The sequence below is a fragment of the Vidua macroura genome, chromosome 20 (assembly GCF_024509145.1).
Source record: "Vidua macroura isolate BioBank_ID:100142 chromosome 20, ASM2450914v1, whole genome shotgun sequence".
Taxonomy (NCBI): Eukaryota; Metazoa; Chordata; class Aves; order Passeriformes; family Viduidae; genus Vidua; species Vidua macroura.
Window position 1 is genome coordinate 368,380 of NC_071590.1, and position 26,646 is coordinate 395,025.

At 46.8% G+C, this 26,646-nt stretch overlaps 1 protein-coding gene across 3 annotated transcripts in view; it reads left to right on the forward strand.

Annotated features, from left to right (window-relative positions):
• BAZ1B (bromodomain adjacent to zinc finger domain 1B) overlaps positions 1 to 25,960 on the forward strand; it is a 44,678-nt gene extending 18,718 nt beyond the window's left edge. Inside the window, exons 8-19 of one of the 3 annotated variants that reach the window (XM_053995960.1) lie at positions 1,150 to 1,288; positions 1,803 to 1,933; positions 3,223 to 3,334; positions 9,719 to 9,817; positions 10,232 to 10,409; positions 10,855 to 11,040; positions 15,090 to 15,237; positions 16,771 to 16,918; positions 19,090 to 19,208; positions 21,427 to 21,575; positions 23,243 to 23,346; positions 23,860 to 25,960. In XM_053995960.1, coding sequence (XP_053851935.1) covers positions 1,150 to 1,288; positions 1,803 to 1,933; positions 3,223 to 3,334; positions 9,719 to 9,817; positions 10,232 to 10,409; positions 10,855 to 11,040; positions 15,090 to 15,237; positions 16,771 to 16,918; positions 19,090 to 19,208; positions 21,427 to 21,575; positions 23,243 to 23,346; positions 23,860 to 24,226 — 1,880 coding nt within the window. In that variant the 3' untranslated portion in view covers positions 24,227 to 25,960. Of the gene's footprint in view, positions 1 to 1,149; positions 1,289 to 1,802; positions 1,934 to 3,222; positions 3,335 to 9,718; positions 9,818 to 10,231; positions 10,410 to 10,854; positions 11,041 to 15,089; positions 15,238 to 16,770; positions 16,919 to 19,089; positions 19,209 to 19,312; positions 19,867 to 21,426; positions 21,576 to 23,242; positions 23,347 to 23,859 lie in introns of those variants that run through there. The other 2 variants (XR_008440203.1, XM_053995961.1) reach the window with 2 other exon arrangements.
• Positions 25,961 to 26,646: the final 686 nt, after the last annotated feature.

Sequence of the window (26,646 nt, forward strand, 5' to 3'; positions counted from 1 at the left end):
GATACTTCCTGCTTAAAATCAGTTCCTACTGCTGCTGCTGACCCTGCTGCTGTTCCCCTGGTCAGGTTGTTGCCAGCAGCCCTTCTCTCAGATCAGGATTTGGGCAATAAATCTGAGTTTAGTGTTTCTCACTTTAAAGAATTAGTTATGGAGCTGTATAAATATAAACTGTCCACTCAAACCTCTCTAAATCACGAGTTGCGACACCAGACCTTGTCTCTGTGTAAGTAGTGCTACTTGAGGAGTATAGATGTTAAGGGAGAACACTTCAGAATTACAGTTGAGGGGTTTTATTGGTTGTAAATGTGGATGCTGGGCGGACAGAAGTGGACAATGTAGCTCATCTAGGTTGTTATTTTCCTTCTGAAACAGTGAGGGATAAGCATCCCTCACGGAGTGTGGCTTTTGCACCTTAGCTGGAATGTGGGAGTATCTGTTCTGGGAGACCAAGAATCACGGAATGGTTTGGATTGGAGGGGACCTTAAAGTTGATCATGGTCCACCCCCGCTTCATGGGCAAGGACACCTTCCACTAGACCAGATTGCCCCAAGCCCCATCCAACCTTGCCTGGCACAGGTTGGCCAGAGAAGCTGTGGCTGCCCTATCCCTGGAAGTGTCCAAGGCCAGGCTGAACAGTGCTTGGAGCACCCTGGTGTAGTGGAAGGTGTCCCTGACCATGGCAGGGTTGGAACAAGATGATCTTTAAGGTGTCTTCCAACCCAAACCATTCCATGATTCTGTGATATGAGGGTTTTTATCCAGGGCTTCTTCAACCCAGTCCATCCTTACAACTTAACTACTACTTCTATATATAGCCATATGGGTGGGGTTTTTTTTTTTAGTTTTTGGTTGTTTGTTTTTGGTGGTTTTTTTGGTTGGTTGTTTGTTTGTGGGGTTTTTTTGGGTTTTTTTGGGTTTTTTTTTTTTTTTTTTTTTGTGGGGGTTTTTTGGGTTGTTTTTTTTTTGTTTGTTTGTTTTTTTGGTTTTTTTTATGATGGGCAGAAAGTAAACTGAAGAGTGTATGGTCGTAAAGAATGTTTAATAAAATCCCCAATAAAACTGCTTTTTTTACTCCCATGGTATAGTAAAATATTGATGTCTGGATACAATAAAGGAAAGCTAATGCTGCTCTTTGCTGATTCTAACAGTGAGGATGGAGAAAGAAGCAGAGGAAGAAAGAATCCGGAGGCATAAAGCTGCTGCTGAGAAAACTTTCCAGGATGGAATTGCCAAAGCCAAACTGGTGATGCGCAGGACCCCAGTTGGCACTGACAGGAATCACAACAGGTGGGAGAGGAAATGACCATGAGCTTCCACCTCTGCCCTGAGAGAAAGACTGTGTCAGATACCATCCTCCAGAAAGGGATTGATAGGAAGGGTGTATGGAATTGCAGAGGAGATAGAAGTGGAAAGTATTTGTGTATGTGGGACGTAGCGGCTGGTTACGTGTCCAGCTTTTTGAAGCCTTCCCATGGAGGTCAGGACCAGTGAAGGTTCAAGTGCTGGCATTGGGTACTCAGCAACCTTGTTACCTTCTTTTTTTTTTTTTTTTTTTTTTCTCCATGGTTGTTGGACAAGCATGCTCTTGGAATGGATTCTAAGCAAAGCTTTCCCTATTTCTCAGCTGGGTTAACATAAAGATATGCATGCATTCAGCTTTTAATGAGTTGAGCACACAAATGTTTCTCCACTCAATACAAATAAAAGTGTATGTATGTATATACAGTATATACTATACATATAGTATGTATATACTAGCCAGAAAAGGAGACAGGTACCTAATAACACACATTTCTTACAGGTACTGGCTGTTTTCAGATGAGGTTCCTGGCTTGTTTATTGAGAAAGGCTGGGTACATGAAAGTATAGACTACAGATTTACCCTTCCTCACCAGAAAAAGGAAGATTCGAAGAAGGACTACAGCCCTGGAGGTACGGTCTCTTGAGGGTATTTCCTCTGTTCTGACAATTCAAATGGAGTCATGAGTGTGAAAGAACTGTCTAGTCCAAGTGTTTTCATGGGGATACTCTGATTTAAGCCTCCTTTTAACTCTAGAAGCCTGCACAAAGGAGGTGCTGGTGATATTTCCATTCTACTGCTGCAGGTCTGGAGACTTGCCTGCAGTGTTCCACCTAAGGACCATGGCATACAGTTTCCTCTCCTTCAAGAAGCATGGTTGATGTCAGTTGGTATCATGCCTCTGGTTCACCCTGACCCTGCTGAGTTGCAGCTGCCAAATTCTTGCACAATTAGTTGTGCTGCAGAGTGAGGATGTCTTTCACAGTGCTGATATTCCGCTGCTGCCAAGAGTCCCAGATCAGCCTGTGGAACTGTTAGATACGCACAGCTTTGCTGATTGAAGTTGTTTTGGCAAACATCCCTCATGCACTTACTCTCAGCCTGCTCTTCACCTTTGCTAAATGTGCAGGTTAGGTGCAAGGGACTTGCTGAACTTCTAGTGCTTCTTCTGTGATTTTGCCTGGCTGACTTGGAGCCTTGCAAGCTTAAACAGGACAAAAATCTATCTGTACAGAAGGAAACTTAACAATTCCATGTGGAAGTAGTACTTGGGACAGAAGATCCTGCAATAATCTGACTCAACTGAGTTTCAGTCGTGATCATTTCTTGCTTTTGGAACATCACATTCTGGCCCTGAGTCCATCTACAGCAGTCCTGCATGGGAGATCTTATGGAGTTAGATCCAAGCCCTCACCTGCTAGGATTGTCTTAGACAAGGAGCAAACTAGACACCTGCAGAGGAATAGAACAGGGCAAACCTACATTGAGATCCTTCATCCAGGTGTACCTTTACAGCCACCTGTGTCTTTAAGACTGACTGAGCCAGAGGTGTATCATTCCCGGCTCCTCTGTGGGTATATTTTCTTGCAAGATCTGTTTCAAATACTGACCAGCTGTGTTCCTGATCAACTCCTTGCTTCCAGCTGTTTTCTTCTCTCAGCTGCTGCTGCAGCCAATGGGCAGGATTTCAGCACATTCCTTTGGAAACTTAACAATTGAAGGCCTGAATGAGCAAAGATTTAAATTTATTTCAGAGTGTTATCTGAGATGCTCAGAAATAAAAATCCATGCTGTTTTTACCTCCTTTGGTTTTCAAAGTGCTTTGTCAGTATACAGCTAAAAAGTTAAACTAGTTTTATGTATTTGGAATAGTAGGAATGCTGTTCAGGAATCTTCCTGAGCCTGTGTTTTTCTTTTGCAGAGAAGCGGAAGAGCACAGGCAGTGACGGCCGAGGGAACAAGCTGCATCGCTCCATGCTCACCACAGACCTGCCTGCTGAGACCACCACTCCCAAGCAGGGCCAGAACTTATGGTAACACACTTTCATGGCTGCAAAGTACTCAAAGTGTAAAGGTCAAGGAGTCTAGACAGATTTCTTTTACTAAACCCTGCTACAAACCTGTTCCTTTTTCAGTGCTGAACAGTTGGGTTGGTTCAGCAGCTCCGCAGGCCTCTGTTGCTGATATTATTCCTGCTGATAGTATTACAGCCAGTCCAAGAGCCAGTGGAACCATCATTCAACCCAATCAATCATACAAAGCCAGTATAAATTAAGCTATTAAAATGCTTCTTTGATGTATTGCCTTTTAAATATTTTATTCTTCCATGTTGACAGCCTCTTATCCCTTTAATGCTTCCCAGTGCCGAGCAGTGTCTTCTAAGTGAATCAAATCTACCTTTGAGCATACTTCATTGTAATCTGCTCCAGTAATTGGCCCTATCAGTGTCCTTAAAGAAATTCTCCTGTGTTGGATGTTGCTCTGTGTGGTAAGGAGTGCTCATCAGTTGTCCCCATGCCAGAAAACCCTGGCTAAGCTTCACCTGTTAACTACTGTGGAGCATTGTGTATTCTTTAGATAACCTTGCGGATAACTGTCAAAAAGTATGTGTTCCTGCAGCTCCCCTCTTAACAGTGTCTGTCCCACAGAGCTCCACTGCTGACACACAGAGTGGGGTTCCTTGGTCTTTGATAAATGGAGTTGAACTCATCTCCAAAGAATAGTTGCCAGTCAGAACTACTTTACTAAATGTGTACCTGCTCCCCCACCAGGACCTGTAAGAGAGACTGAAATTGTGGGTGTCTTGATTTGTCTGAACCATCAGCATTGGGTGCTGACTTGGTATTGCCCGGGTGCTTCTCTGTCATGGCAGCAGGTCATAGGATATCACAGAGTTCCTGTGCTTTCCTTCACTGCCCCATCCTCCCATGAGAAATCCCCACCCTGTTACCAGTCTGGGCCTTTGCACATCTTGCCAAAATTCAGGCAGTTGGTCTTTCCTGGGGAATGGGTCCTGCACAGGCAGTGTGATCCACAGGGAAGTCCTCTGCTCTTCCTACCTGCCTCATCTAACACCTGATCTTTATTGAGCAGAGATGGCAAGGTGTGTTCCAGGAGAAGGACCAATTCCATAAGGAAAACAGTAGCTTAAATTTACAGAGCGTATTGCTAACACTGAGGGCAACATAGAGCCAAATTGGATTAGTTAATTAACACAGAATTCCTTCAACTTTTGTGACTCCAGGCTGAACTTGAAAAAGCACAGTATTTGATCTGCTCATTCAGGTTGGCAACTCCCAACAACATTCTGAGGGAGATCAGTGTGGTGACAGAGGCAGGAGTGCTGTGTGGAGTAACCAGTCACAGCCTGGGAGGAGCAGCTCTTGGAACCACGTCCTGGACATACTCAGTGCTGAATTATATTCTGTCACTAAGAGCTGCTTTGTATGGAGTGACCATAATGGATGGTATTCTCCTTTTAGAAAAGAAAGCAACAAAAATAATTAAGAAGCTTCTTTTTAAAAAAGCTTAAAGTGGCAGCCAGGTGCCCCAAACATTTTCAAAGAGTTTTGCCTTAGAGTTTCCTACTAAATGGTCAGAGCAAGTGCTGTCTCTTACCTTTGGGAAAAAAAAAGGTTGAGGAAGCTGGAAACAAAACTGTAGCAGCAATAACAAAACATTTTGAGTTCACATCAGGATAAGGAAGCTGTTAAAAGTAAGAAAGCCTACTTAAAACCTGTGGTGAATCTCAGTGAAAGAAATAAAAAGAATGATAAAGTGAAGTACAGACTAAGGGCAGAAGAATTTTCTTTTCCCCTTGCAGAACAATCCTGCTTCACAAAATCTATTGTTACAGAGTCTGCCTTTGGAGAAGAGGGAAGCTCTTTGCCTGAGAGAATAATTGGCTAAGAAATACTAAAAAAATTACGGAAATACTCTAAACCTGTATGTTCAGCAGGGAGATGAGAGAGTAATGCTAGAGGAAACTGGGCAGGTCTCCTAAAGAGGTTTTCTATGATAGAGAAAAGAAGGATCAGGAAATAAAAGTAGCAAATGGCTGTTTTGAAATAGAGAGGAAAGTGCTGCAGCTGAGGCACACAACTGGCTGCTATCAGCTGCTGTCGATCTGTGAATTGCACCTGTTCAAAGCACCAGTGGACAAATTGCTGAGAGAGGAGTTTATTGAGGAGTAGGAAGCACAAAGGTAATTGTCCTGGCACACAGAGGAGTCCTCAAACCAGCAGATGCTGCAGTCTAGAGGGGTAGGTTGAAGAACTGTCACTTCATACCTGCTCTGCCTTTTGGCCACTCAGACATCAGACACTGAGCTGTGTGTGGGGATTTTTTGGCCTGGCTGTTATGCCACAGTGTCCTTAATTTTGTTCTTTCCTCTGCTAGGAAGGACTTTTTAAGTGCTGACAGTCACAGCACTTGCTGTTTTTTACAAGAGTCTTGTGTTTGTGTGCTCTGTTCTGCCAGGCAGGGGCAGCAGTGCAGGTGGAAGATCTGAGCCAGGCATGGGCCTTGAGCAAGGGCACAGAGGCAGCTTCTCAAAGGACACATAACTCCTAATTGAGTGCTGTGCTGGCTGCCTCTCCCTGAGTGATAGGGCATCCAAAGCCATACCTGCAGCTAAGCAATAAGGTCTCTCAGCTGAAAGGCTGTTCCTTAAAGATCTGGAGCTCCTTAGAGTTTGTTTGCTAAGTACCTGTCTGACACCTGCCACCACTTACATCTAAGCATCCATAGAAAGCCAAGTGACAGGCTGGGAGCTGTTACTTCAGGGGGTAGCCAGGAACTAGAACTTTCCTCTGAGGAAATCCATATTCCTATTCCTGTAATTTCCTTTGGAGCTATTGCCATTGATCTGAAGGACTGCTCTGAGCATAAATGGTTGTGGAAGAGTCTCCTCCTTGGCTGCTTTGTGCACATTGTCCTGGACACCGTGAGGAACCCTGAGCCCACACTGAAGTCCTTGGATATCTGTGTTGTTTGGATACAAGGACTTGCCCAGCTATAACTCATAATTTTGGCATGTGCATAGGAAGTTTAATTTCTTTGTGTTCTGCTTTAAGTCGTGCTGTTTGTCTCTTTTCCTAGTGGTATGTGGGACATGGGATTGAGTAGCCTCAGAATGCATATAGAGCATATGTAGCTTTACCCTTTTATCCTTTAGAGTGATGAGACTGTGAAATTAAACACCAAATTAACCCTGATTAGTTGTATTTCACAGCCCTGCTCCTTTTCCCCTTGAGGATGGTAGCTGGTAGGGCACTGATAAAGGGAGAAATAGATTTATACTTCTATCAAGAGTTACATAAACAGTATCTCACAGAAGTAATTCTGCTGTCAGTACTTTGTCCTGAAAAAGAAGAGGGTCCAGTGTTCAGTCCTAAAAGTGCAGCATCATAACCACTTGGTTACTTCTTTCTTCTCCAGACAGATGGACCACTCTCTCTGTTCACCTTGTTCTCCACTTGCACAGATGTTGATCCTTATTAAAAATCTCCTTGTTCTGGGCATGTAGGCTCCAAAGAAGTCTCTGTTCATACCATAGTGCTTGTGTTCCTGATCTTTCCTGCAAGAACCATGGGGGAATCATAGCCTTGGCAGGAGACTTCTTGCTCATCCTGGTCAGAAAGGAGTTGAATTTTGAAAACAGTGGCATCTCTGCAGAGTAGCTGCCATTGTTCTTCATCTGTTAGGAATTTACCATGGTATGGCGGGTCCCCTCAGCAGACAATTTGAGTTAACTATGAGAGGGTGCTGACAGACTCCATTCTCATGCCTATAGTCTAAAGATGGAGTTCCCCATTTCCACAAACACTACAAAGCAGGTACTGGTCCTCGGCTCCTCTAGTTGTTCTCCTCTCAATTTCATTGTTCCTTAGGCCAGGTTTTAGACCTTTCTGTGTCCCTTGTAGCCTGAGAACAGGTAGGAATATTCAGCCTGAGAGCTCCTTTTGACTTGATACTTGTGCCATTTGTGCGTGCTGTTCTGGTTGCTGACCAGTCTGTTGGCTTGTGCTGCCAGAAATGTCAGGAGAGAATCTAGGCTGTTCTTTAGGAATGCAGGAAGCCCATACATCAGGATTTCCCCCTTGTATATCAATTTCAAGACCCCCACCTGGTCTTGACTTTCCCAAAGGGTTCTTTCCTGTCCCTCTGGAGTGTGTGACTAACCTGTGCCAGGCCACATGAAGGGCACCAGCTGTCTTACCATCCCTCTCTGCAGGACTCACTTTTGCCTTCCCCATTTAAAATGCCAGCCCTGTCTTACCATGTCAGTGCTCCCAGCCTGGAAGTGGTTGAGCTCCAGTTGGATGTGCAGGTAGTTCCTACAGGTAGGGTATGTCTGGGGCTAGTTTGGGAAGCAGGAGCTATGACTGCACAGAGCAGAAAGGGGTTACTAATCAAACTAACATGATGTCTATGTTTGTTTTGCAGATCAGGCTCAGGTTCAGGCTTAAGTAGATCAGTTCCCTGTCCCAGAAATCCCAGTTCTTACTCTCAGGGTGAACTGGAAGATTTAAGTACCTGTTGCAGATGTTCTTCCTTCCCTGTTCCATATCCTTTTCAGCAGGAACAAAGTTGTACCAGGGCTTAACTCTGGCTTTCTTAAAAGAGTGGGAGCTGCTTTCTGCAGCTGCCCAGCAGCCTGTGTTGTCTTCTCACAAACCCTACATGACAACTGTTTCCAGTTCCCTTTCCTTTTTACAGTTTTCCTTTTTACAAAACAGTGCAGTGACTTCCCCCCTTTAATTTGTCTCCATGGGAGAAAGCAGGGAAAGCTCAGGCATTGTCATCTTGAATATTTTTCTAGCTGAATTCCATGGTGTATGGTGATGTCTGATGTTGTTTTATCACGACCTGGGCAACCCATCTCAATGTGTCTGGGTAATACTCCTGTGCTGTGTATCTGTAGAGCAGATGGTTTGGAGTGTGGTTTATGCCATTCCCAGGTAGTGACAGATTCTAGTGGGTGAAGGATATTTGAAGCTGCTCTGTCGTCTTCCACAGGGAGAAGTACAGAGAGTAGTGGTGCCCAAAGGTTTTGATCTCAGGGTGCAGAGTGAGGATGCTCCACAGGGTCAGATGTACTGAAGCAGATGACTGGCTAAAAAACATCCTGCTTCCATTGTTGAACAATCAATCCTATGTTCTATTAGAGTAATGAATTTCCTAGCTGAATGCAAATTGTGAGGCCATTGCCCTAGTAGGACCATACATAGAATTATGAAATACTTTCAAACACGGTATTTAGTAAGTATTTCTACCAGAAAAATAAGCATTGTGGGCACTGGTATTCCAAGAGGAGCCACAACAATATCCTTCTCTAGTTGTTGCTTGGCTCATCTGAGCTTGTGCCCAAGAAGAAAGATTAGATCTGGAATCTTTTGGTAAGGCCCAGAGTGGTCCTTTGCAGTTGTTTCCAAATAAGGTTGATTCTCCTATCTCTTGTCTTCCATCTTCTAATGAGCAATCCTCTAATAGAAGATAGGGAATTAGTCATAGTTTCTGTAAATGACCTCTGAAGCTCAAGTTGAATCCACATCTCATCACATGAAGAGTCTCCATGGTTTCCTGGAATAGAGTTGGAAAGAAAAGAAGGAAAGCGCAGAATTTCAGGTTGTCTTAAATATCATTTAAATGTACAACCCAATATGCAAACGTGATTGTACTTTGGAATTGAAGAATATCTTGATTTAGAGAACTCTGTAAAAGTAGTTCCCCTTTTAGATTGGGCTAACTGCTGATAGCCATCGCTGTCATCAAGGATTCCTGAGCAGGAAGGTTTCAAGCTGATCAGTATGGTTTTCAGATTCTGCACTTGAGCTTTCAAGTTTGGGCAAGCTTAGAGAGGAGGACTTATATGCACTTGCAGAGACAGAGCCTGCACAGGCACACAGCTCCAGCAGCAGAAGTTGTGGGATCAGCCAGGACATCTCCTTTTTATTCTGGGGACTTCTGGTTAATGAAAGAAAATATGATTAAGTTGCCATGCTGTCAGTGCATAGTGTGTTAGTCTCTTTTCTAGTACATCTAACACAACATTCAGATCACTTAAATTAACTGCAGAGTAGTGAATGGAATCCCTGGGATAGACAACTAAATTCAAATGCCAACATTTTAATAAACTTAATGGGGAAAATAAATCTATAAACCAGTTTTGTGTTTATTTTGATTCTGTTTTTCTTACCCTGACATTGGCTACATTTGGGGACCTTGAAACAAAGCCAACCTGAGTCAGAATTCTTCTACCAGCATTCCTGGAAGTGTTTCACCTTGCTCCATGGGGTCAGGATATAGGTTACCTCTTATCCCTACCTACTGATCGTTGGGAACTATTTAGGAGACGAAATTGTATTGTCACAGAGATACCCTAGGTGATCTAGGTGCATTTTTCTATCTTTCAGGTTTCTCTGTGACAGTCAGAAGGATTTGGATGAGCTGCTGGATTGCCTGCACCCCCAAGGAGTAAGGGAGAGCCAGCTCAAGGAGCGCTTGGAGAAAAAGTGAGCCTGCTCTTTGTTTTTCTATGTGTGCCTTCTCCAAGTCAGAGCATGTCATTGCCACAGCAATCCTTGCCATTCCTGGGGCAGCATCCCAGGCTGGGCTTTGATTATTCCTATGCTGAAGATGGAAGGACATTCAGGTTGAGTAATTGCTGGTTTTCTTGGGCAGATTCTTGATAAACAACACTGAAGAGTGAGGAAGTTCTGCCAGTCTTTAAATTCCTCCTTGAAACCAGGAACAAAGGCAGTGCTGGTTGCTCTGAGCCAGAACTGCCACGTGCTTTCATGTGTCTTTCAAAGAACGTTCTGCACTGGTGGAGCTCATAGCTCTCAATGGAGACCATTGTGCCAGAGCCTGCCCAGCTCCCAGGGCAGTGCTCTGCCTGTACTCAAAGGTTGGGTTTGATTTTCCAGGTATCAGGACATCACACATTCGATCCATTTGGCTCGGAAACAGAACTTGGGCCTCAAATCTTGTGATGGCAACCAGGAACTGCTGAACTACCTCCGGAGCGATCTGATTGAGGTTGCAACGCGGCTGCAGAAGGGAGGCCTGGGATATGTTGATGTGACACCAGAATATGAAGCAAAAGTGAGTGAACAGGCAAAGTACTGAACAAGACAAGTATGAGATGATACTTTCTCTGGAAGGTCTTCAGTCTTTTGTTCTCCTCAGACAAGAGGAGCAGGAAATCAATTTTCTCATTTGTCCTTTAAACAATTATTTCAAGATTACACAGCTGATGGCTTGAGGTGTAGGCAGGTCATAATGTTGGAGTTGAGTATCCTGTTCAATTGTCCTGTGTACATATTCTTATGGCAGACTTCTTTATGGAGCAAAACTCCATAGCCGATTTTTATCTTCTACATCAAAGCCAGCATGTCTTGTTGAGACAGCAGCAATATGCTGATTCCATAACCAGGTGTGGCAGGTAACCACACTGCATTAGGTACCATGGGTGTCCATTTGCAGATGCACTTCAAGCAGCAGAGAGAGTAATATCCAGCTGTTACGGGGTCATATGTTCTTCCAACAGGTGTACTCGCTGGAGAGCCTAAAGGATTTTGGAGAGTGTGTGATTGCGCTCCAGGCTGGCGTTGTTAAGAAGTTTCTGCAAGGTTTCATGGCCCCTAAGCAGAAGAGAAGGAAACACCAAGGAGAGGATTACATTGCCAGGGCTGAGGAGATAGATGAAGACAAGAAAATGGCAGAAGAAGCCAAGGTATTGTTCACCTCAGGGCTCCGTTTTGGTCTTGCAGTAGAACTCTTTGAGCAGTAGCAGTACATTTCCTGGGGTACTAAATCTTGAGCAGCTTCCTCCCATTTCAGATTTGTAGTTGAGTGTGTTGGTGTTTATGGGGCCAGGTGTTGCCTGTTTATTTTGAGGAGTAAATGTATGGGGGAAATAAAAATAATAGGGAGTTACCTAATTTTCTCTCTGTGAATAGGAAATGGGTCAAGTTCCTTCCATACAGTTCTGCTTAAATAAGAGTATATTATGGAGCATTTTCACAGAACTTAATAGGTGTTGTATCTGCCAGAGAGGTCTGATGGTGCTTTGGTCCACAAAGAGAAGGAGAGACATGTTGGGGTTCTGGTGACTTCAAGGGAGTGAGATTCAGGTAAATACCACATTAGGCAAAGGGAGATACAAGTTGTTGGATGTGTGGAAGCACTTGGATATATGTCTGGGCAAACAAGCCTCCTGGGCAAGCCTCCAGGAGAAAAGTGGTATTGTAGGTCTAAATACATATCCTTCCTAATAAAAGGGATAGAGAGGAGCTGCAGAGGGTTGGGAAGGGTACTGCAGGCACTTGTGGTGCACCAGCGTTTCACCATAACAGGGGTTAGTTCAGGGGTAGTTTCTGTACACTAAGTTGAGTAGGACATTAATGCCCTGTGACAAGACTTTCCCCACTGCCCTCAGCTCTGCCCTGACTGATCACTGACTTCAGCAGAGGCAACAATATCAGAATTGGATCAGCAGAAGTACTTGAAAGTCCCAACTTAAAAAAAACCAAATATTTATTCATCTGTGGTTACCTGAAGGGAGCAGGCAAGAAAGGTGGAGAGAGACTAATTTACAAGAGTACGTAGTGACTGGACATGGGGAAATTACTTCATACTGATAGAGAGTGGGATTAGAGTGGATATTGGGAAGAAACTCTTTCCTGTAAGAGTGGTGAGGCCCTGGTACAGGTTGCCCAGAGAAGCTGTGGCTGCCCCATCCCTGGAAGTGTTCCAGGCCGGGTTGGATGGGGCTTGAAGCAACCTAATCTAATGGTAGGTAGAGGGGAAGGGCAGGGGAGGTTGAAACGAGATGAGCTTTCAAGTCCCTTCCAACACAAACCTTTCTGGGAATCTGTGACTGAGATTGGAAGTAGTTTTTTTGGTGTGGATCTGTGGGGATTTTTTAAAAACTCCTGTCACTATATGCTGAATGCTTGTTTGAACACCAGGTCTTTACTAAGCTGTGCTATTGCTATGTTAGTGGGATAATGTGGATAGGTGCTAGAAATTTTCACATTCCTCAGTTGTCCTGAAGTATTTAAACTTTGCTAATTTTCAATCTTCAATCCTAAATGCAAGGGTAATGGGAGGATGCTGTATCCCGAAAGCTCACTGTAAAATTGGTGAGGTTTGAGGCAGAAAGGATTTGGATCAGCACATTTCCTGTTTCTACAGCAGCACCATATTGTGCCTTACTCCAATCTGCCTTAGAGCTATAACCCTGAAGGCTGTACCTGTAGGGCATACTCAAGATAGCATCAGATTTACTACAACACAGTCCCAATATGTGATTGTGCAGGTCTCCTCCCTGCAAGCACTGGCTTTAGTGTCATGCCAGTCTGTCTGGAGCATTTATTTATGCAGTGCAGTGCTTACTATCTTGTTCAGACTTTTCTAGACCTTTGTGGTGGTACAAGCAATGTTTTTGGGGTTATTTGTTGGTTTGTTTGGTTTGGCAATTTTTTTTTAACCTCAGTTTATCTGGAACAAGCTTTCTTTTTGGCAAAGCAGAAAACCTTTACAGATGACCTTGAAAGAGCAGCTTACTTCTTAGATACAGTTATCTGAGGAAAATCCCTGACTACCAGGCAGACTGTTGTGGAGAAAAATCTACTGGATAGGCTAGGAGTTATGAAGCCTTTTGAGCCAGAACTGCACTGAGAGCACATAAGAGGTAAAATACAGCATAGCCACACTGGAAAAATACACTCAATGTACTTCCAGACTTTAGAGGAAGAATTGCAGCCCTGTGGTATGGGTATGTCTCATTTTCCCTGTGAGAAACAAATTATGGCTTAACAGGCAAGGCACCCGTTTGCTGACATAATTGTCTGTATTAAGGGTTCCTGCTGGCTCAGCTGCATTGCTGGAGCTCACACTGCTGAGTGGCAAAGGATTGCAGTGAGACCTGGCTTGTGGCTGCTCCTGAAAATCAGGCTAGTGCCTCTGTTTATGTAAACATTCCCATTTCCAGTGGCAGTAGCAGGGAACATGTGACCTCTTTGCAGCATGACATTGCATCACTACAGCGTGAGAAAAGTGAAGAATGTGGGTGGATTATCACCCGTGACCCATGTTCAGTAGTTCATGCAAGGGGAGAGTCAGTCTGCACCTGCAGACAATCCCTCAAAAAGTGGCTTCACAACCAAGCAATTCCAGTTTCAGCTGTTCCAAGGGCTTTCAGCTCAGGGTGCCAGGTGAGAGCCTTTATATCTAGAGGCTTATCTACCTTTACCAAAGAAGGTGTTTTCTGTCACACTGAGGTTGACATGTGACTGAGGACTTCTTTTATTCTGGGGGTTGCTTTTTGGTTTTTTTTCCCCTGCTTGGTTGCTTCTATCTGGTATGGAGGGGATTTAAGTAACTTCCTCCAGTCTCCCATTTTGCCTTGTTGGCAGCTGGAACTCCCTTGGTACTGGTGCTGTTCAAATGCCACAGTCTCCTGATGCTTGGGAAGCAAGGCTAGAAATCTGTTAAATTCCACAGACCTGGGGAGAAATATCTCAGCAAAACTTGCCAACAGCTTTTGCAGATTTATCTTGGCCCAGCATGTTAACAGGAAAACCCATGGAACAGTTTCTTGGAAAATCAATTACACCGTATGTGAAGCACTTCAACAATGTTCTGCAAAGAAAGAGTGCAGAGCTGTGTAACCTCCACAGTGGGCTGGGCAGCTTTACATTTGTCTCCGGTGGTTCTCCAGGATCCGCAACAGCAGTAGGGATGTTGGCATTTCAGAACAGTTTGTGTGTTTTTCCAAGCATCTGATATATGCTGTGCTTCCTCAAATTCAATCAGAGGAGAATGTGCAACTCTGCAAAACTCTCAGGTTTTGTTTGGCTCCCAAATTGCCGTCAGCTGCAGAGTTTAGATTTTCCTATCTGACACTTCACTGTTTGTTTTTTCATTCTCCTGGAGTAGAAGAACATTAACTTAAGGCCTATTACATCCCTGTCATGTCTGGGCCATCGCCTCACTGTTGTAGAGCACAAGATTACCATTGGAGAGGGACAGGGCTCTGGATAACTTCTGTCCTGCTGCATTTCGGATTTATCAAAATGGTGTTTCCAAACCTCCTGAGCTGGGTGTATGGTTTCCCATCGGCCTTGCTCTGTGCAGACCCTGGCAGCTGCCCTGGTGCAAGCTCAGCTTTGATGCTGTCATCCTCATTCCCAGTTTCTGGGATTTCAGATGAACTGAGGCCATAGTGTCTCAGGGAAGCAGCTGGTTTCATATTTGGCAGTCCAAATGCCTGTGCAGTGTGATTGTAGCTGGTGGCACAGGGTTCCCTCTGCCACCTGAGCAGCTCAGGGACCGCACTGGTGTTGCTGAGGTCCAGGTGCCTGTGTGGTACCCACTGGAGGGCAGCACAGGCCACTTCAATCCTCTTTCCACTGTGATTGCCAGCTGTTCCACAACTTTCCTCCCACATTTTACAATGTTAGATTTCTGCCTTTTATTTTCTTAGCCTGGTGATTATTTGGGTTAGACCTTCAGAGCAAGAATTTAGTGGAGTTCACGTAAGTTGATTCAGCCTGCCCGTGAAATGCAAAACGGTTGACTGTTATGAACAAACTGTTTGATCCAGGGAGACTGGATATGGATAAACCACAACCAGAACTGCTGAGGTAACACAGAAGGAAAGAAATATCAGAGTTGAGCTTTGGTTATGAAGGGTCCCAGCTAAGGGATATAAAAACAAGTTTAGAATGAAGGGAGCTGTGTCTGTGCATTGTTTTAAGATGTTAGGTCTGTCTGCAGGTTGCTTCAGCCGTGGAGAAATGGAAGACAGCAATCCGTGAGGCCCAGACCTTCTCCCGTATGCATGTACTGCTGGGGATGCTGGATGCCTGTATCAAGTGGGATATGTCAGCAGAGAATGCCAGATGCAAAGTGTGTCGCAAGAAAGGTACGCATTCCTGCCCACAGAATTCCTGCTTGTGTAACAGTTGGATGCTGTCACCTCTCTGCTGTGCTTAGGCAATGACCTCTCTGCTGTGCTTAGGCAATGTGTCCTTGTAGTCTGTCACTGACTATGGCTGTATTTTAAGTTCTGAATGTCAGGATTTACAGTCAGCAGCATTGACCTCTCAGAAACATTTGACCCTGACTCCAGTAAACCATTCTTATGTAGCCAGTATTGCAGAGCTGCTATCCCCTGGATATTTAAGGTACTTGAATGAAAGTCATCTACAAATCCTTCTGGGAACATTTGCGCAACTGTCCATTCCCTAGTTTCATTTTTGGAATGGTCTTTGGGTCTCTGAGCCTTGTCAGTTAATCCTGTCTTTTAGAAAAGGAGCAAGCAAAGAGAGGTTGGGAAAGTTATTATGGGGAAAGTGAGGTGGGATATTGCTGCTCTGAGGCCAGAGTGGGAGCAGAACTATTCAGTGAGCTGGAGAGGTCACCAAACAGGTGATGAGGGGATACTTTCTTTGTGTGCACTGTAGAATGAAGGACTTTAGAGTCTTCCAGGTGGAGAGCGAAGTAGAAGGGGTGTCAGCAGAGACCAGGTACTGGTATTTGTTCTGCCATAACCTCTCCTGTTGAATGGGAGCCTGGAGGAAAGAGCCTGTTGGTACATTCTGCGTCACCACTTTTATATTTGCTGAAACTGTAGTGGGAAATGAGGGCAGGCAGAGCTCGGGGGACTGCTGGGCAACTTTTGTTTACCACAAAACTTGTCATCCATCCCTTTAGAGAAGTAAGGGCTGAACTGGTGCAAAATCTGCCTTCACTGCAGAACCTCAGGGGTATTCCAAACCAGTGCCAAAACTATCCTACCTACTGTTGAGAGGAGCTTCTAGGCAAAAGTAAGGGGGGGGGGGCACTCACCTGAGACTAACACAGTAGTTTCACAGAAGTTAAGAACCGAGATGTTAGAGAAAGACAAGCTGGCAAGCCCTCTGCACTTTCTTTTTCCACTTCAGTAAAGGAAAGCTGGCTCAGGATTGTTTCCCTGTTTCCCTTCATCAGTGGAAGGCACAGAGAGAGACTAGTCCTGCTGCATACTGATTTTCAGTGTAGCCTTGTCAACCTGAGTAGAAAGAAGATACCCTGTAGGTTAACCAGACTGAACATAGAACAAGAATAGCTCCGTTTTTAGCTTACAGCTCTGGAGCCCTGTTTGCAGCAAACTTTTCCCCATGTTTGTCTGAGTGGAACCTCTTTGGCAGATTTCTATCTTTGCCTTCAGTGAAATCTTTGCAGGGCAATGGACTTTGCATTGGTTTTGTTTTTTTTAAATGCTGCTGTTCATAAATATAGTGGTGGGACAGAAAAAAGGATCCCCAAAGAAGGCCATAAGAGAAAGGGTCCCTGCCTTCAGAGAAGACTCTGCACCTTCCTCTTGCTTAATCCTGCCCTCTAGCACTGCAGCAGCTTCTGCCTCTCGGGTTGAGTGAGGCTATGGCCTTGTTACAAGTGAGCTGCATTTTCCTAGGTGAGGATGACAAGCTGATCCTGTGTGATGAGTGTAACAAGGCCTTCCACCTGTTCTGCCTGCGGCCAGCACTCTATGAGATCCCAGACGGGGAATGGCAGTGCCCAGCGTGCCAGCCTTCGACGGCCCGGCGCAGCTCACGAAGCAGGTGAGTGACCTTCCTGCCCGTAGCCTTGCCACAGCACAGTCCCAGGCCTTTTTTCACAAGACCCAGACCAGCCTGGAGCAAAGCCCCTTTAGAAGGTTTGAAATCACCCAGGTAAAGCAGCACTGGAACAGAAGAAAAGCAGTTTCAGGATGTAAGTTTAGCGCACTTGTGTGTTGTACTGATGCATTACAAGTTCATGAGTTTTAATAAATAAGTTTGGTTTGGAAATGAAAACATAGGCAAAACACCCACCGAAATTAGTTGCACCAAGGGTTGTTTTCCTTTGAGCATCTGGTAGGGTTGTTTCTTCATGTAGTAGGTGGCTGCAATTCTGTGAGTCCCTGGGCTGGGTTACTGCAGTATTCTTGTAAGCTAGAGCAGACATTACTCCAGTCTGCAGCTCAATTCCTACTCTGCTATGACAAGTCAAAATGCCATTCTAATGGTTTTCTGTACCTGATAACCTTAGCAAAACAGGACCACTTTATAATGTGACAAAGGGAATGTGATTTGAGGAGGTGTGGCAAATATGAATAGTTGCCTCCTGACAGCATGGGTTTTAGATTGGTTTTTTAAGTTGCAAGCTGAAACTTAAGCATTTTACAGTGAGTGTCATTTGCTGGTGGTGACTGTGCTGCATATCCCCCGTATGTCAGTGAGGTGAGGCTGTTGAGTGGCACCTGATACAGAAGCAGCCACCAGATCCTCCCTGACAGAGGAGCAACACAATAGAGGTGTGCCAGCCGGTACTGTGCAGCTGGTGTATGGCTTTAAAAGTATTACTTACTCCCTGGACACCGTTCAAGAGTTCATCAGGCTTGTACAGAAATGACAGGGCTTAAAGACAGCTGTTGTAGCCTGAGTTCATAGTTACTTTGATGTGGCAGAGTCACCTGCAAGCTGCTCAGCTCCTGGCCCAGAGCCATCAGGTGGAGAACACCTGTCCTGTTTTCTGCTTTCTGCTCTTGACTTCCTGGCCGAGAGAGGAAAAGAATGTCAGCCTGACAGATCTTTTACCCCCTGTGCTTTGGAAGTTTTATTCCTTTAATTGCTTAAGCTGAAGATCCTCTTTCTCCAGGGGATTTAGACTCCCACAGCAGCTTTGCCTGTGTCCCCTTTTGCCTGTGCATGCTGGTTTTTAATAGTCTAAATGACACCCCACCAGCAGTGCTTTGTCTAGCTCCAGGATCCCAGCACAGGAAGGACATCGATCTATTGGAGCAAGTCCAGAGGAGGCCACCTAGTTGATATGAGGGATAGAGCACCTCTGCAATGAGGGAAGGCTGAGAGAGTTTGGATTGTTCAGCCTGGAAAAGAGAAGGTTTTGGGGTGACCTAATTGCAGCCTTTTATTACCTGAAGGAAGCCTGAAAAAAGATGGAGAGAGACTATTTACAAGGGAGAATGGCTTCCTTGACATTCTTCCTTGCCAGAAAGCAGGGTTAAATTGGATATTGATTGGGAAGATACTCTTCCCTGTGAGGGTGATGAAGCCCTGGCACAGATTGCCCAAAGAAGCTGTGACTGCCCCATCTCTGGAAGTGGTGGAGCTTGGAGTAACCTGCTCTAGTGAGAGGTGTCCTGGCCCATGGCAGGGGAACTGAAGCAAGATGAGCTTTAAGGGCCCTTCTGACCCAGACCATTCTATGATTCTATGAATGATTGAACAGACGCAGATGAGAAGCTAGAATGTGCTGGGCAGGGAGTTTGTGTGGCTTCTGACTTCAGCACATGAGGAGCCTGACATTCTGTTCACCAATCTGTTTCCCATAGTGTAAGGAAACCAATCTATTTCCTTAAGTATAGGGAAAATATTCCAGGAGGAAAAAGAGCCCCTGTTGAAACTCTTCAGGCTGGGCCTGCAGACCTGGGCAAATAGCAAATCATCCTCTCAGGGAGGAGTAATTACACAGCAATCACAGTCTTATAATCCCCTGCCCCATGGTCATGGTGCCTAGAATACCAAAAAATATCTAGATTCAGCTCTTGGGAATTTTCAGCTCAGATGTTTAGCTGAGGAATTGCCCTTTGAGCTATAGCTATAACTTGATATTCTGGAGTACAGCAAGCAGGTTTTGGCTGAGCCTGGTGTTGTTGTACAGCCCAAACAGTACTGGGGCCACTGATGCTCGGGCTCTTGTATCACAAACACATACACCTGCCTTGTTCTAGGAACTACGCAGAGGATTCTGCTGAAGATGAAGGTGAAGAAGGTGAGGAACCTTCTGATGAACCAGATGCTGAGGAAGAAGAGGAGGAGGAAGAAGACTATGAAGTTGCTGGACTAAAATGTAAGGCTTTGACCGTGTAGGGAAATAACAGAAAATAGTAAACCTCCTGCCTTCAGTATCTGAAATACTGATTCTCTTTGGGACTTGTGCTTTTCCTCATGCAGACCAAGTATAGGCCTGGAAGATGTCACAGGGAAAGGCTGTGGTTGTGCTGTGGTTACCTGAGGAGCTGGAGTAAACCCATGGCCATTTGTGATGGGATCAACACTAGCAAAGATTGAAACTGCTCACGGCACAGTCACTCCTTGGGGACACTGATGACACTGTTCTGAAGGCTGAGAGGGATCAGTAGAGACAGCAGTGGGCTGGGGGGCTCAGCAGAGCCTGCAGAGTGGTGGGATTGTCAGTCTCTACATGTACAGGATTTGTTGTACACTGGAAGCTGTTTAATTGCTTATGGGAGCTCTCACCACAGCCCCCTCTCCTTTCTTTTCTTTTTCAAACCAGTTCATAACCCCTTGAGTGTGGGACTTCTAGTGATTAGGCAGGGAGGCATTTTGAAATAGGAGGACTAGCACTTCCTCTGTTTATTCCAGTGAGAAGGCACAGTGCTCCAGGTGTAGTGTGGCCTGGACCCAGCAGCACCCTTTGATTGCATACAGAGACCACTTGGGATGCTCCCGGGGCAGCTGGGAGGAATAAAAGACTGTTTTCTAGACTCCTCAATGTCTGCTTCTTCACCTAAACATATTCAATATGTGTATCCACTTTGGTTTTAGGGGAGTTTGATTCCAGTCCCAGTTAGGCAACTTGCTGCACTGAAAAGCTCAGTCTGGGAATGGCACACTGCTAGCATTTGCTTTCTGTCAAACTGTCCTTGACTGACATAACATTAAATACAGGTTGTCTTAAACAGGGCGGATGGAATCCAGAGACTGGGACTCGGAGGATTATCCCATATTCTTTTCAGGGTTTCCATCCAGGCTTGAGCCTTGATTCCCTTACTTTATTCTGGTTTCAGGGAGGCTCACTGATACCATGGCTGTGCATACTGCTTGTTGTTCTGCGGTGTATCCATGTCCACACTTGGAGTGTGTTTAGCCTCTGTTGCATGGCCAAGACAGGAGCTGAGCCAAGCTTTCCAAACAATAGCAAAAGAGGGTTACAGTCACTAAAAATAAAGTGCTAAATGCAACCCCTGGCTTTAGAGAGCATTAACATGGAAAGGTCACCATGGAAAACTTTTGTTTTAATAGGGAAATCACATTGATCCTCATGGTGTTTATCCTGAGGGATCTAACCTAGAATGTTGGATTTTCAGACATTTAGCACGTGCTGCACGCTTGACACACAAGCGGAGTGACAGCAGGTGGACGTCCTGCGGCCTCACTGCACGCCCAACATGATGATTTATGGGACAGGGCTGGATCAGAGGCTGCAGCTGAGGTATCCAGTGTTCTGGATACAGCTCAAGGACTTGGGATCAGGTGGAAGGGCTTTGACTTGGGAAGGCAAACACATTCTCCTCGTACAGAGGGTCATGGGAGAAATTTAAGACAAGGAAGTGCGTCAGCATGCTTGCATTGCCACCAGTGTGGAGCTCTGAGAGGCAGACTCACACAGGCAAGTGCATTTCTGTAGGATGTAGTGTGGCAGCCCCGAGTCTTGGGGAATAAAATCCCATTGTTTCCCACTTGCAGCACATGGAGCAGCTCCCAGCTGTGGTAATTTGACACTCCCCCTGCACATAGTTCCCTTCTCAGAGGGGCTTATCCCACTGTGTGGGCCACTTGGAAAAGCACCCATCCCCAAAACTGAGGAGCAAAGGGGCAGCAGGAAACTGAGGAAACTCCAGGTTTTTGCTCCCAGTGCTTTCAGAGGGTTTATTGCTGTTTGAAACAACTGTCTGTCCTTGCATTGCTTTCCTGATTTTCCCTCAAGCCTTGATGTGTGGGGGTCTCTTAGTGCTGCAGGCAGAGGGGTTTGCTGTGACCTACAGTGGATGATCCAGGAGCTCCCAGGTTTCCCTTGGAGCTTGAGGATCTGTTCTGTGTGAGTACCCTTTTAGCAGCAGGCTGTTGCTAGCCATGGCCTCTTCAGGCAGGTGGTGATGACCCACAGAGATCCCCTCTGTAGAAGGTGTGAGTGTAGCTGAGATGAGGCTAGGTCGTCCTTGCCTCACCAGTCTGAGTGAGGCTCAGCCTAGTGTGGGAGGCAAAGGGTGGTGTCTGCTCCCAGATGCACCCAGGCCTCTAAGCCCATGGCTTATCTGTTTCAGTGAGGCCCAGGAAGGCAGCCCGGGGCAAGCAGGGCTCCATGTACTCCTTGAGGCAGGGAAGGCACCAGAGGAAGAAGCAGACGCTGCACCCTGTGCGGGGACCCCGGCAGCGCACGGCACCTGTCAATGGTGCAGACATCGATGAGCTGGTAAGAGCCAAATTTCTCCCTGGAGACCACTCACATTGTGAGTTATAAATCAAACAGGTGGCATGCTTCCTCCCGTCCCTTGATAGAGAAATACCCAGAATCCTAGTGGAAGCCCGGGTTGGGCTGGGTTAACAAAAGATACATATCCTTAAGGGCCTGCTGCAGACAGAGCACAGATATGCCAGGCATCCCTCCCCAGCCGCTTTCACACATTGTCCCCTTGAGCAGCAGGCAGCCTGCAGCTTGTTAAAGGGTTTTAAATAGTATCCATATGTCTCTGCAGAGAGGTGGGGGAACTGAGGGGGTCCTGGATGGCCAGGGAATGCCAGCAATGCTGGACCCTTGCTCCCCAGCCTTGGCCATTTTATGACAGTTGTTGTCTGTATGGTCACTCCCCAACTTCCAGAACATAATTTGGCTGGTTTAGGTTTCACTTGATATTTAAAGAATAAAGCCATAGGCTCCTGCACAGAGCAGTCTGTGCGTGCTGGGTGGGGGGAGCCATAGCGACTGTCTCTGGGGAGCAAAACGCCATAGGGCATACGTGAGGATACTCCAGCCCTACAGCCACGTCACAACGCCCTGCAGATCTGCCATCTGTCCCATGACCAGCACTACTGGTGCTGGTGTGTCCGGTCACTCTCCTTGCTCATGGACTGTGGGCTCACTGCTGCTTATGCTGGGTCTGGGGGACTGTGCTTGTGGTCTGTGTTATACACTGAAGGGCAAGCAAGCCCAGCATAGACAGCCACAGCCAGCACAGAGGGATATTCCACTGGGGAAAAATCTTACTGGAACAGCACACTGGCTCAGAGAAGAGGACTTTGCCATGATTTATCACTTGTCCTGGGAAGAGACTGGAGCTGGGTCAGAATAGTGAGTACCCTCTGCTGTGGAGCCTTCCTGTCATTCAGTGTTTCCTCAGCAGTGATGTCCCATGAGCTGTGCTCTAGGAGCTATGGGGATGTCCCCGTGCTGGGTGTGACTTGTTTGGGGTCTCTGGGCACATGAGTGACCTTGTGCTGAGCCTGCATGGGGACTGCAGTGCTCGGGGCACCAGCTGCTCCCTGGGATTTGAAATAGCACAGTCAGCTCTGCCAGGGCAGAACAGCAGCACAAATGCTTCTCCGTCTGCCTCGGGTGCTGCCCACTGCAAGCTCAAGAGAAGGCAGGGAGAGGGAATTCACATTCTCCATTTGCTGGCATTTATTTTTTGCCTGCTTGTTGTGTCCATATTGTCTTTGAACTTATTTTGAAAAAGCCACCTGCTACCAGAGGAGAGCTGGGCAGTTTGTGAGCTGTTCCCATCAAGCTCCTGAATGGGGCTGCTGTCCTGAACCCAAGCGGCTGCTGCATGTCATAATCACAGAATGGCCTGGCTTGGAAGGGGTCCTAAATGCATCTCATTCCAACCCCTCTGCCATGCGCAGGGGTTGGCGCCACTAGACCAGGTTTTGCCAAGCCTTGTCCAAGCTGTCAGTGAACACTTTCCAGGGATGGGGCAGCCACAGCTACTCTGGGGAGCCAGTGCCAGCCTCTCGCCATGTTCAGAAGGAAGAAATGTCCTGGCTGTGCTAAGAACGAGTTCCTTTGGCCTCAGGGCTGTTAGCTGAACTCCAAAGCCTGTAGCAGTTCCCTCCTTTTACCAACACCCTTTGTGTGGGCAGGTCCTTCAGACAAAGAGGACAGCGCGTCGTCAGAACCTTGAGCTGCAGAAGTGTGAGGAAATCCTCAGCAAGCTGATCAAGTACCGCTTCAGCTGGCCTTTCAGGTGAGGGCAAGTGGCGTCTTCCTCCTCTATGGGCAGGACTTGCCACAGGCTGTGTGGGGATGTGGGCTGGCTGTGGTGCAGTCCTGCCAGATCCACCTGGGAGACTTAGGGCTCCAAAAGCAAGTCATATCTGGGAAGAAGCTGCTCCAGAAGAAACCACCGCGTTCTCAGTCTTCTGGTGGACTGAAGACATGGTGCCCTTCTGAGGTGGCAGGCAAGGGGCTCATGTGGGAGGTAGGTGTTCTCTACTGCCCCCAGGATTTATGGAGCACCGAGGGAAGGTATGGACCTTTCCCATGCCTGAACCACCTCCCTGGGCTCCTGTGCTTCCCATTCTTGTGCCATAGGGCTGATATATCTGTAACATTGTAGAGGTGATGCTTGGGCATGTTGCACCACCATGGGGCTGCAGGTCGGGTGCCACAGGGGTGAAGGGGAGGCGGGACCCCACTTCTCTGCAGTGGTGTCAGGGTCGGCATTCCCTTCCTATCCCTGTGGCCCTTCCTTTGACAGGGAGCCAGTGACCACGGAGGAAGCTGAAGACTACTTTGAGGTCATCAGCAACCCCATGGACTTCCAGACTATGCAGAGCAAGTGCTCTTGTGGTAATTACCGCTCTGTGCAGGAGTTCCTCTCTGACATGAAGCAGGTGTTCTCCAATGCTGAGCGCTACAACCAGAACGGGAGTCACGTACTGTCCTGCCTGGAGAAGACAGAGCAGTGTTTGATTGACATGGTGCACAAACACCTGCCGGGCCACACGTATGCACGCAGGAAACGCAAGAAGCTCTCTGCCAGGTGCCAGGGACTGGAGGAGCAGGAAGGGGACAGTGAGTCAGAGCCCCTTGAACATTCCCGGGGGCGGAAAAGGAAGAAATGAGGGATGGGGAGGCTAGGGGGAGAGCCAGAACTGGAGCAGGCCTTCTGGTGCTGCCAGGCAGTTGGATGGGTTGTCTGGAGGAAATTGAGAAGCAGCGGGGATACTTCTCTATTAATCCAGCCTTCCCTTGGGCCCATCCTATTTTTAATTTTTCTGCAATTTCCTCAAGTATTTGGTCATCCATTGAGAGATGATGACTTAATGCTTCCTCCAAAATCTACAAAGCTCTTCATAAGTCTGTCCTGACAGGAAGGGAAGGGGGGAGGGCAAGGGGAGGGCCTGGCCAAGCTTGGCTGGGCAGAGAAACACCAGCCTGCTCCAGCTCGGGCACTGTCGGTTTCCTGGAATGAATCGCTTCCTTGCCTCTGCGAGCAGCCAGAGCGTGGTGGGACCGTCTGATGCCAATCATGTGAGCACACCAGCCTCAGGCTGGTGCGGGGCGGGATCGTGTTGCTCCACAGAAGGACTGGGTGCCATCAGGCCAATGGGCTACTCAGGCTTGCCTGTATATATTTATATGGTGTTAATTCTGAGCCCTGGTTCCAGGCTGTGTGGGGCACGCAAGCACTTAGGTGTACCACAGTCTGGCTTTCACCAGCATCCCAACACCACTGCTCTGAGGTGCTCCTGCTTTCCCCTCTCCTTGGGGAGCAGTCCCTGGAGGTCTCAGTGCAAGGAGGGCTCTGAGCTCAGCTCCCCACCTGTACATGCCAAGAGGAGGCTCCCTGCTCACCTGGACCTGCATGCAGTCATGCAGCCCTTTGGAGTTCCAGCAGCAAACTGGAGAGTGTGGGTGTCTGCGCAGCCCAAGGAGAGCTCCAAGGCTAGGGGAGCAGCAGAAATGTACTCTGTAACTTTTTAAATTAATTTTTAGTTGAAAGTGGCTTGTTTCTAGCTTTGATCTTGTACAAAGAACACCTGTAAGATACCCTTGTCTTGCTTTGGCACATGTACAGTTTATATAAAATCGTGTTTGCTTTATATTTTCCCCCTCTTTAAAACTCATTTTCCTACCAGTAAATAGCAGGAGTTACATCAGGGGACTTTGTGGGGGGAGAGGGAGATCCTAGTCCCTCTCAGCCACACTCTCACGACATTTCGTAGTAACACCCTTGTTCCTGTGCCACGGCCCAGGACCAGCTCCTGCTGCCCCAGATGCTGACTTTTCCCTAAGAAGAGGGTTTGTTTTCTCATTCTCTCTTCCTCTCCATCATGACAGGTTTGGATCATACAGTCAGGGCTTGAACTTCTTATCCCAGAATTGTTTGATGTGGAATAAATGGGCCATCAGGCTGTTCAGTCCTGGTTTTGTAACAGAAAAGCAGAAGCAGCTCTTGTAGCTCTTGGATTTGAGGAGAAAAGAATCATCAATTACAAATTGCAGCCTAGTTTTGTGAATGTTTTAGGTTTGGGGTTTTTTTTAACAGGTACTTGTTTTCAGTTCTGGACTATCAATGACTGCAGATGAGGCAAGTTTCCAGCCCCTTCCCTCTCCTCAGCCTCACTCCCTGCCCCACAAAATAGCACTGACATTTGTATCTCGCACATCCCTTCAGAGGCTGTTTTGTCTTGTTTCCTAGCGAACACTTCCTGCAGGTCCTACACAGTGGAACCTTTGGAACTGCACGTTTTCTAAAAATCAGTGTCATTTGGGGGGAAGGGGTTTCTGTAAAGGGCTGTACTTGTAATAAATTGGAAACTTAAGAATAAACATTATGTACTTGTGTTTGTAAACGTGGCTTGTGTGAGTTTTTTTTGGTCCTGGTGTGGGATTGTCTGATATGGCTCTCCTCTGCCTTCCTAGAGCCACCACCAAACATCTCTGGAGCACAAATGGAGCTGTGGCGTAAAGGAATGGTGAGTCAGGGTCAGATCAGCTTCCAGGATGGTGCCAGTGTGTTGTCGCCCTCCCCAGGGACAAGGAACAGAGCTACGTTCTGCCTTCCCCCTTTGTCCCTTGTCCCCTGCAGGGTGCCAGTGTGACACTTGTCCTCCTGTTCCATTCAGGGTACCCCTGGAGGGACTACCTCCAGGTGATGGTGAGCTGGATGTCTCTGCTCTTTTGCCCTAGCACGGCCTGACTACCCCCAAAGCCTCTTCCCTCGTGTTGGGGTGTGTTTTACAACCCGAGCCATGCTTGAAGTAAGGATTATTGCTGCTGTGTCCCAGGCCACTGTCTTGATCTCCAGCAACCCAGCAGGGACACTTGGAGCTCCAAGGGCAGCACGCTGGAGCAGTGACATGCCAATGCTCATGACCACAGCTGTGACACAAAGGGTTTGGCTGAAGCTTTGCTTGTTTCTGCTGGGACAACAAGGGCTCCTGGGTGTCTTCATCCTGCTCCTCACTCTGGATCTGAGCTGGGAGTGTTCCAGCCAGGCCCCATACTGCTGGGCAGGGAAATCCTGATGGGTTTGAGA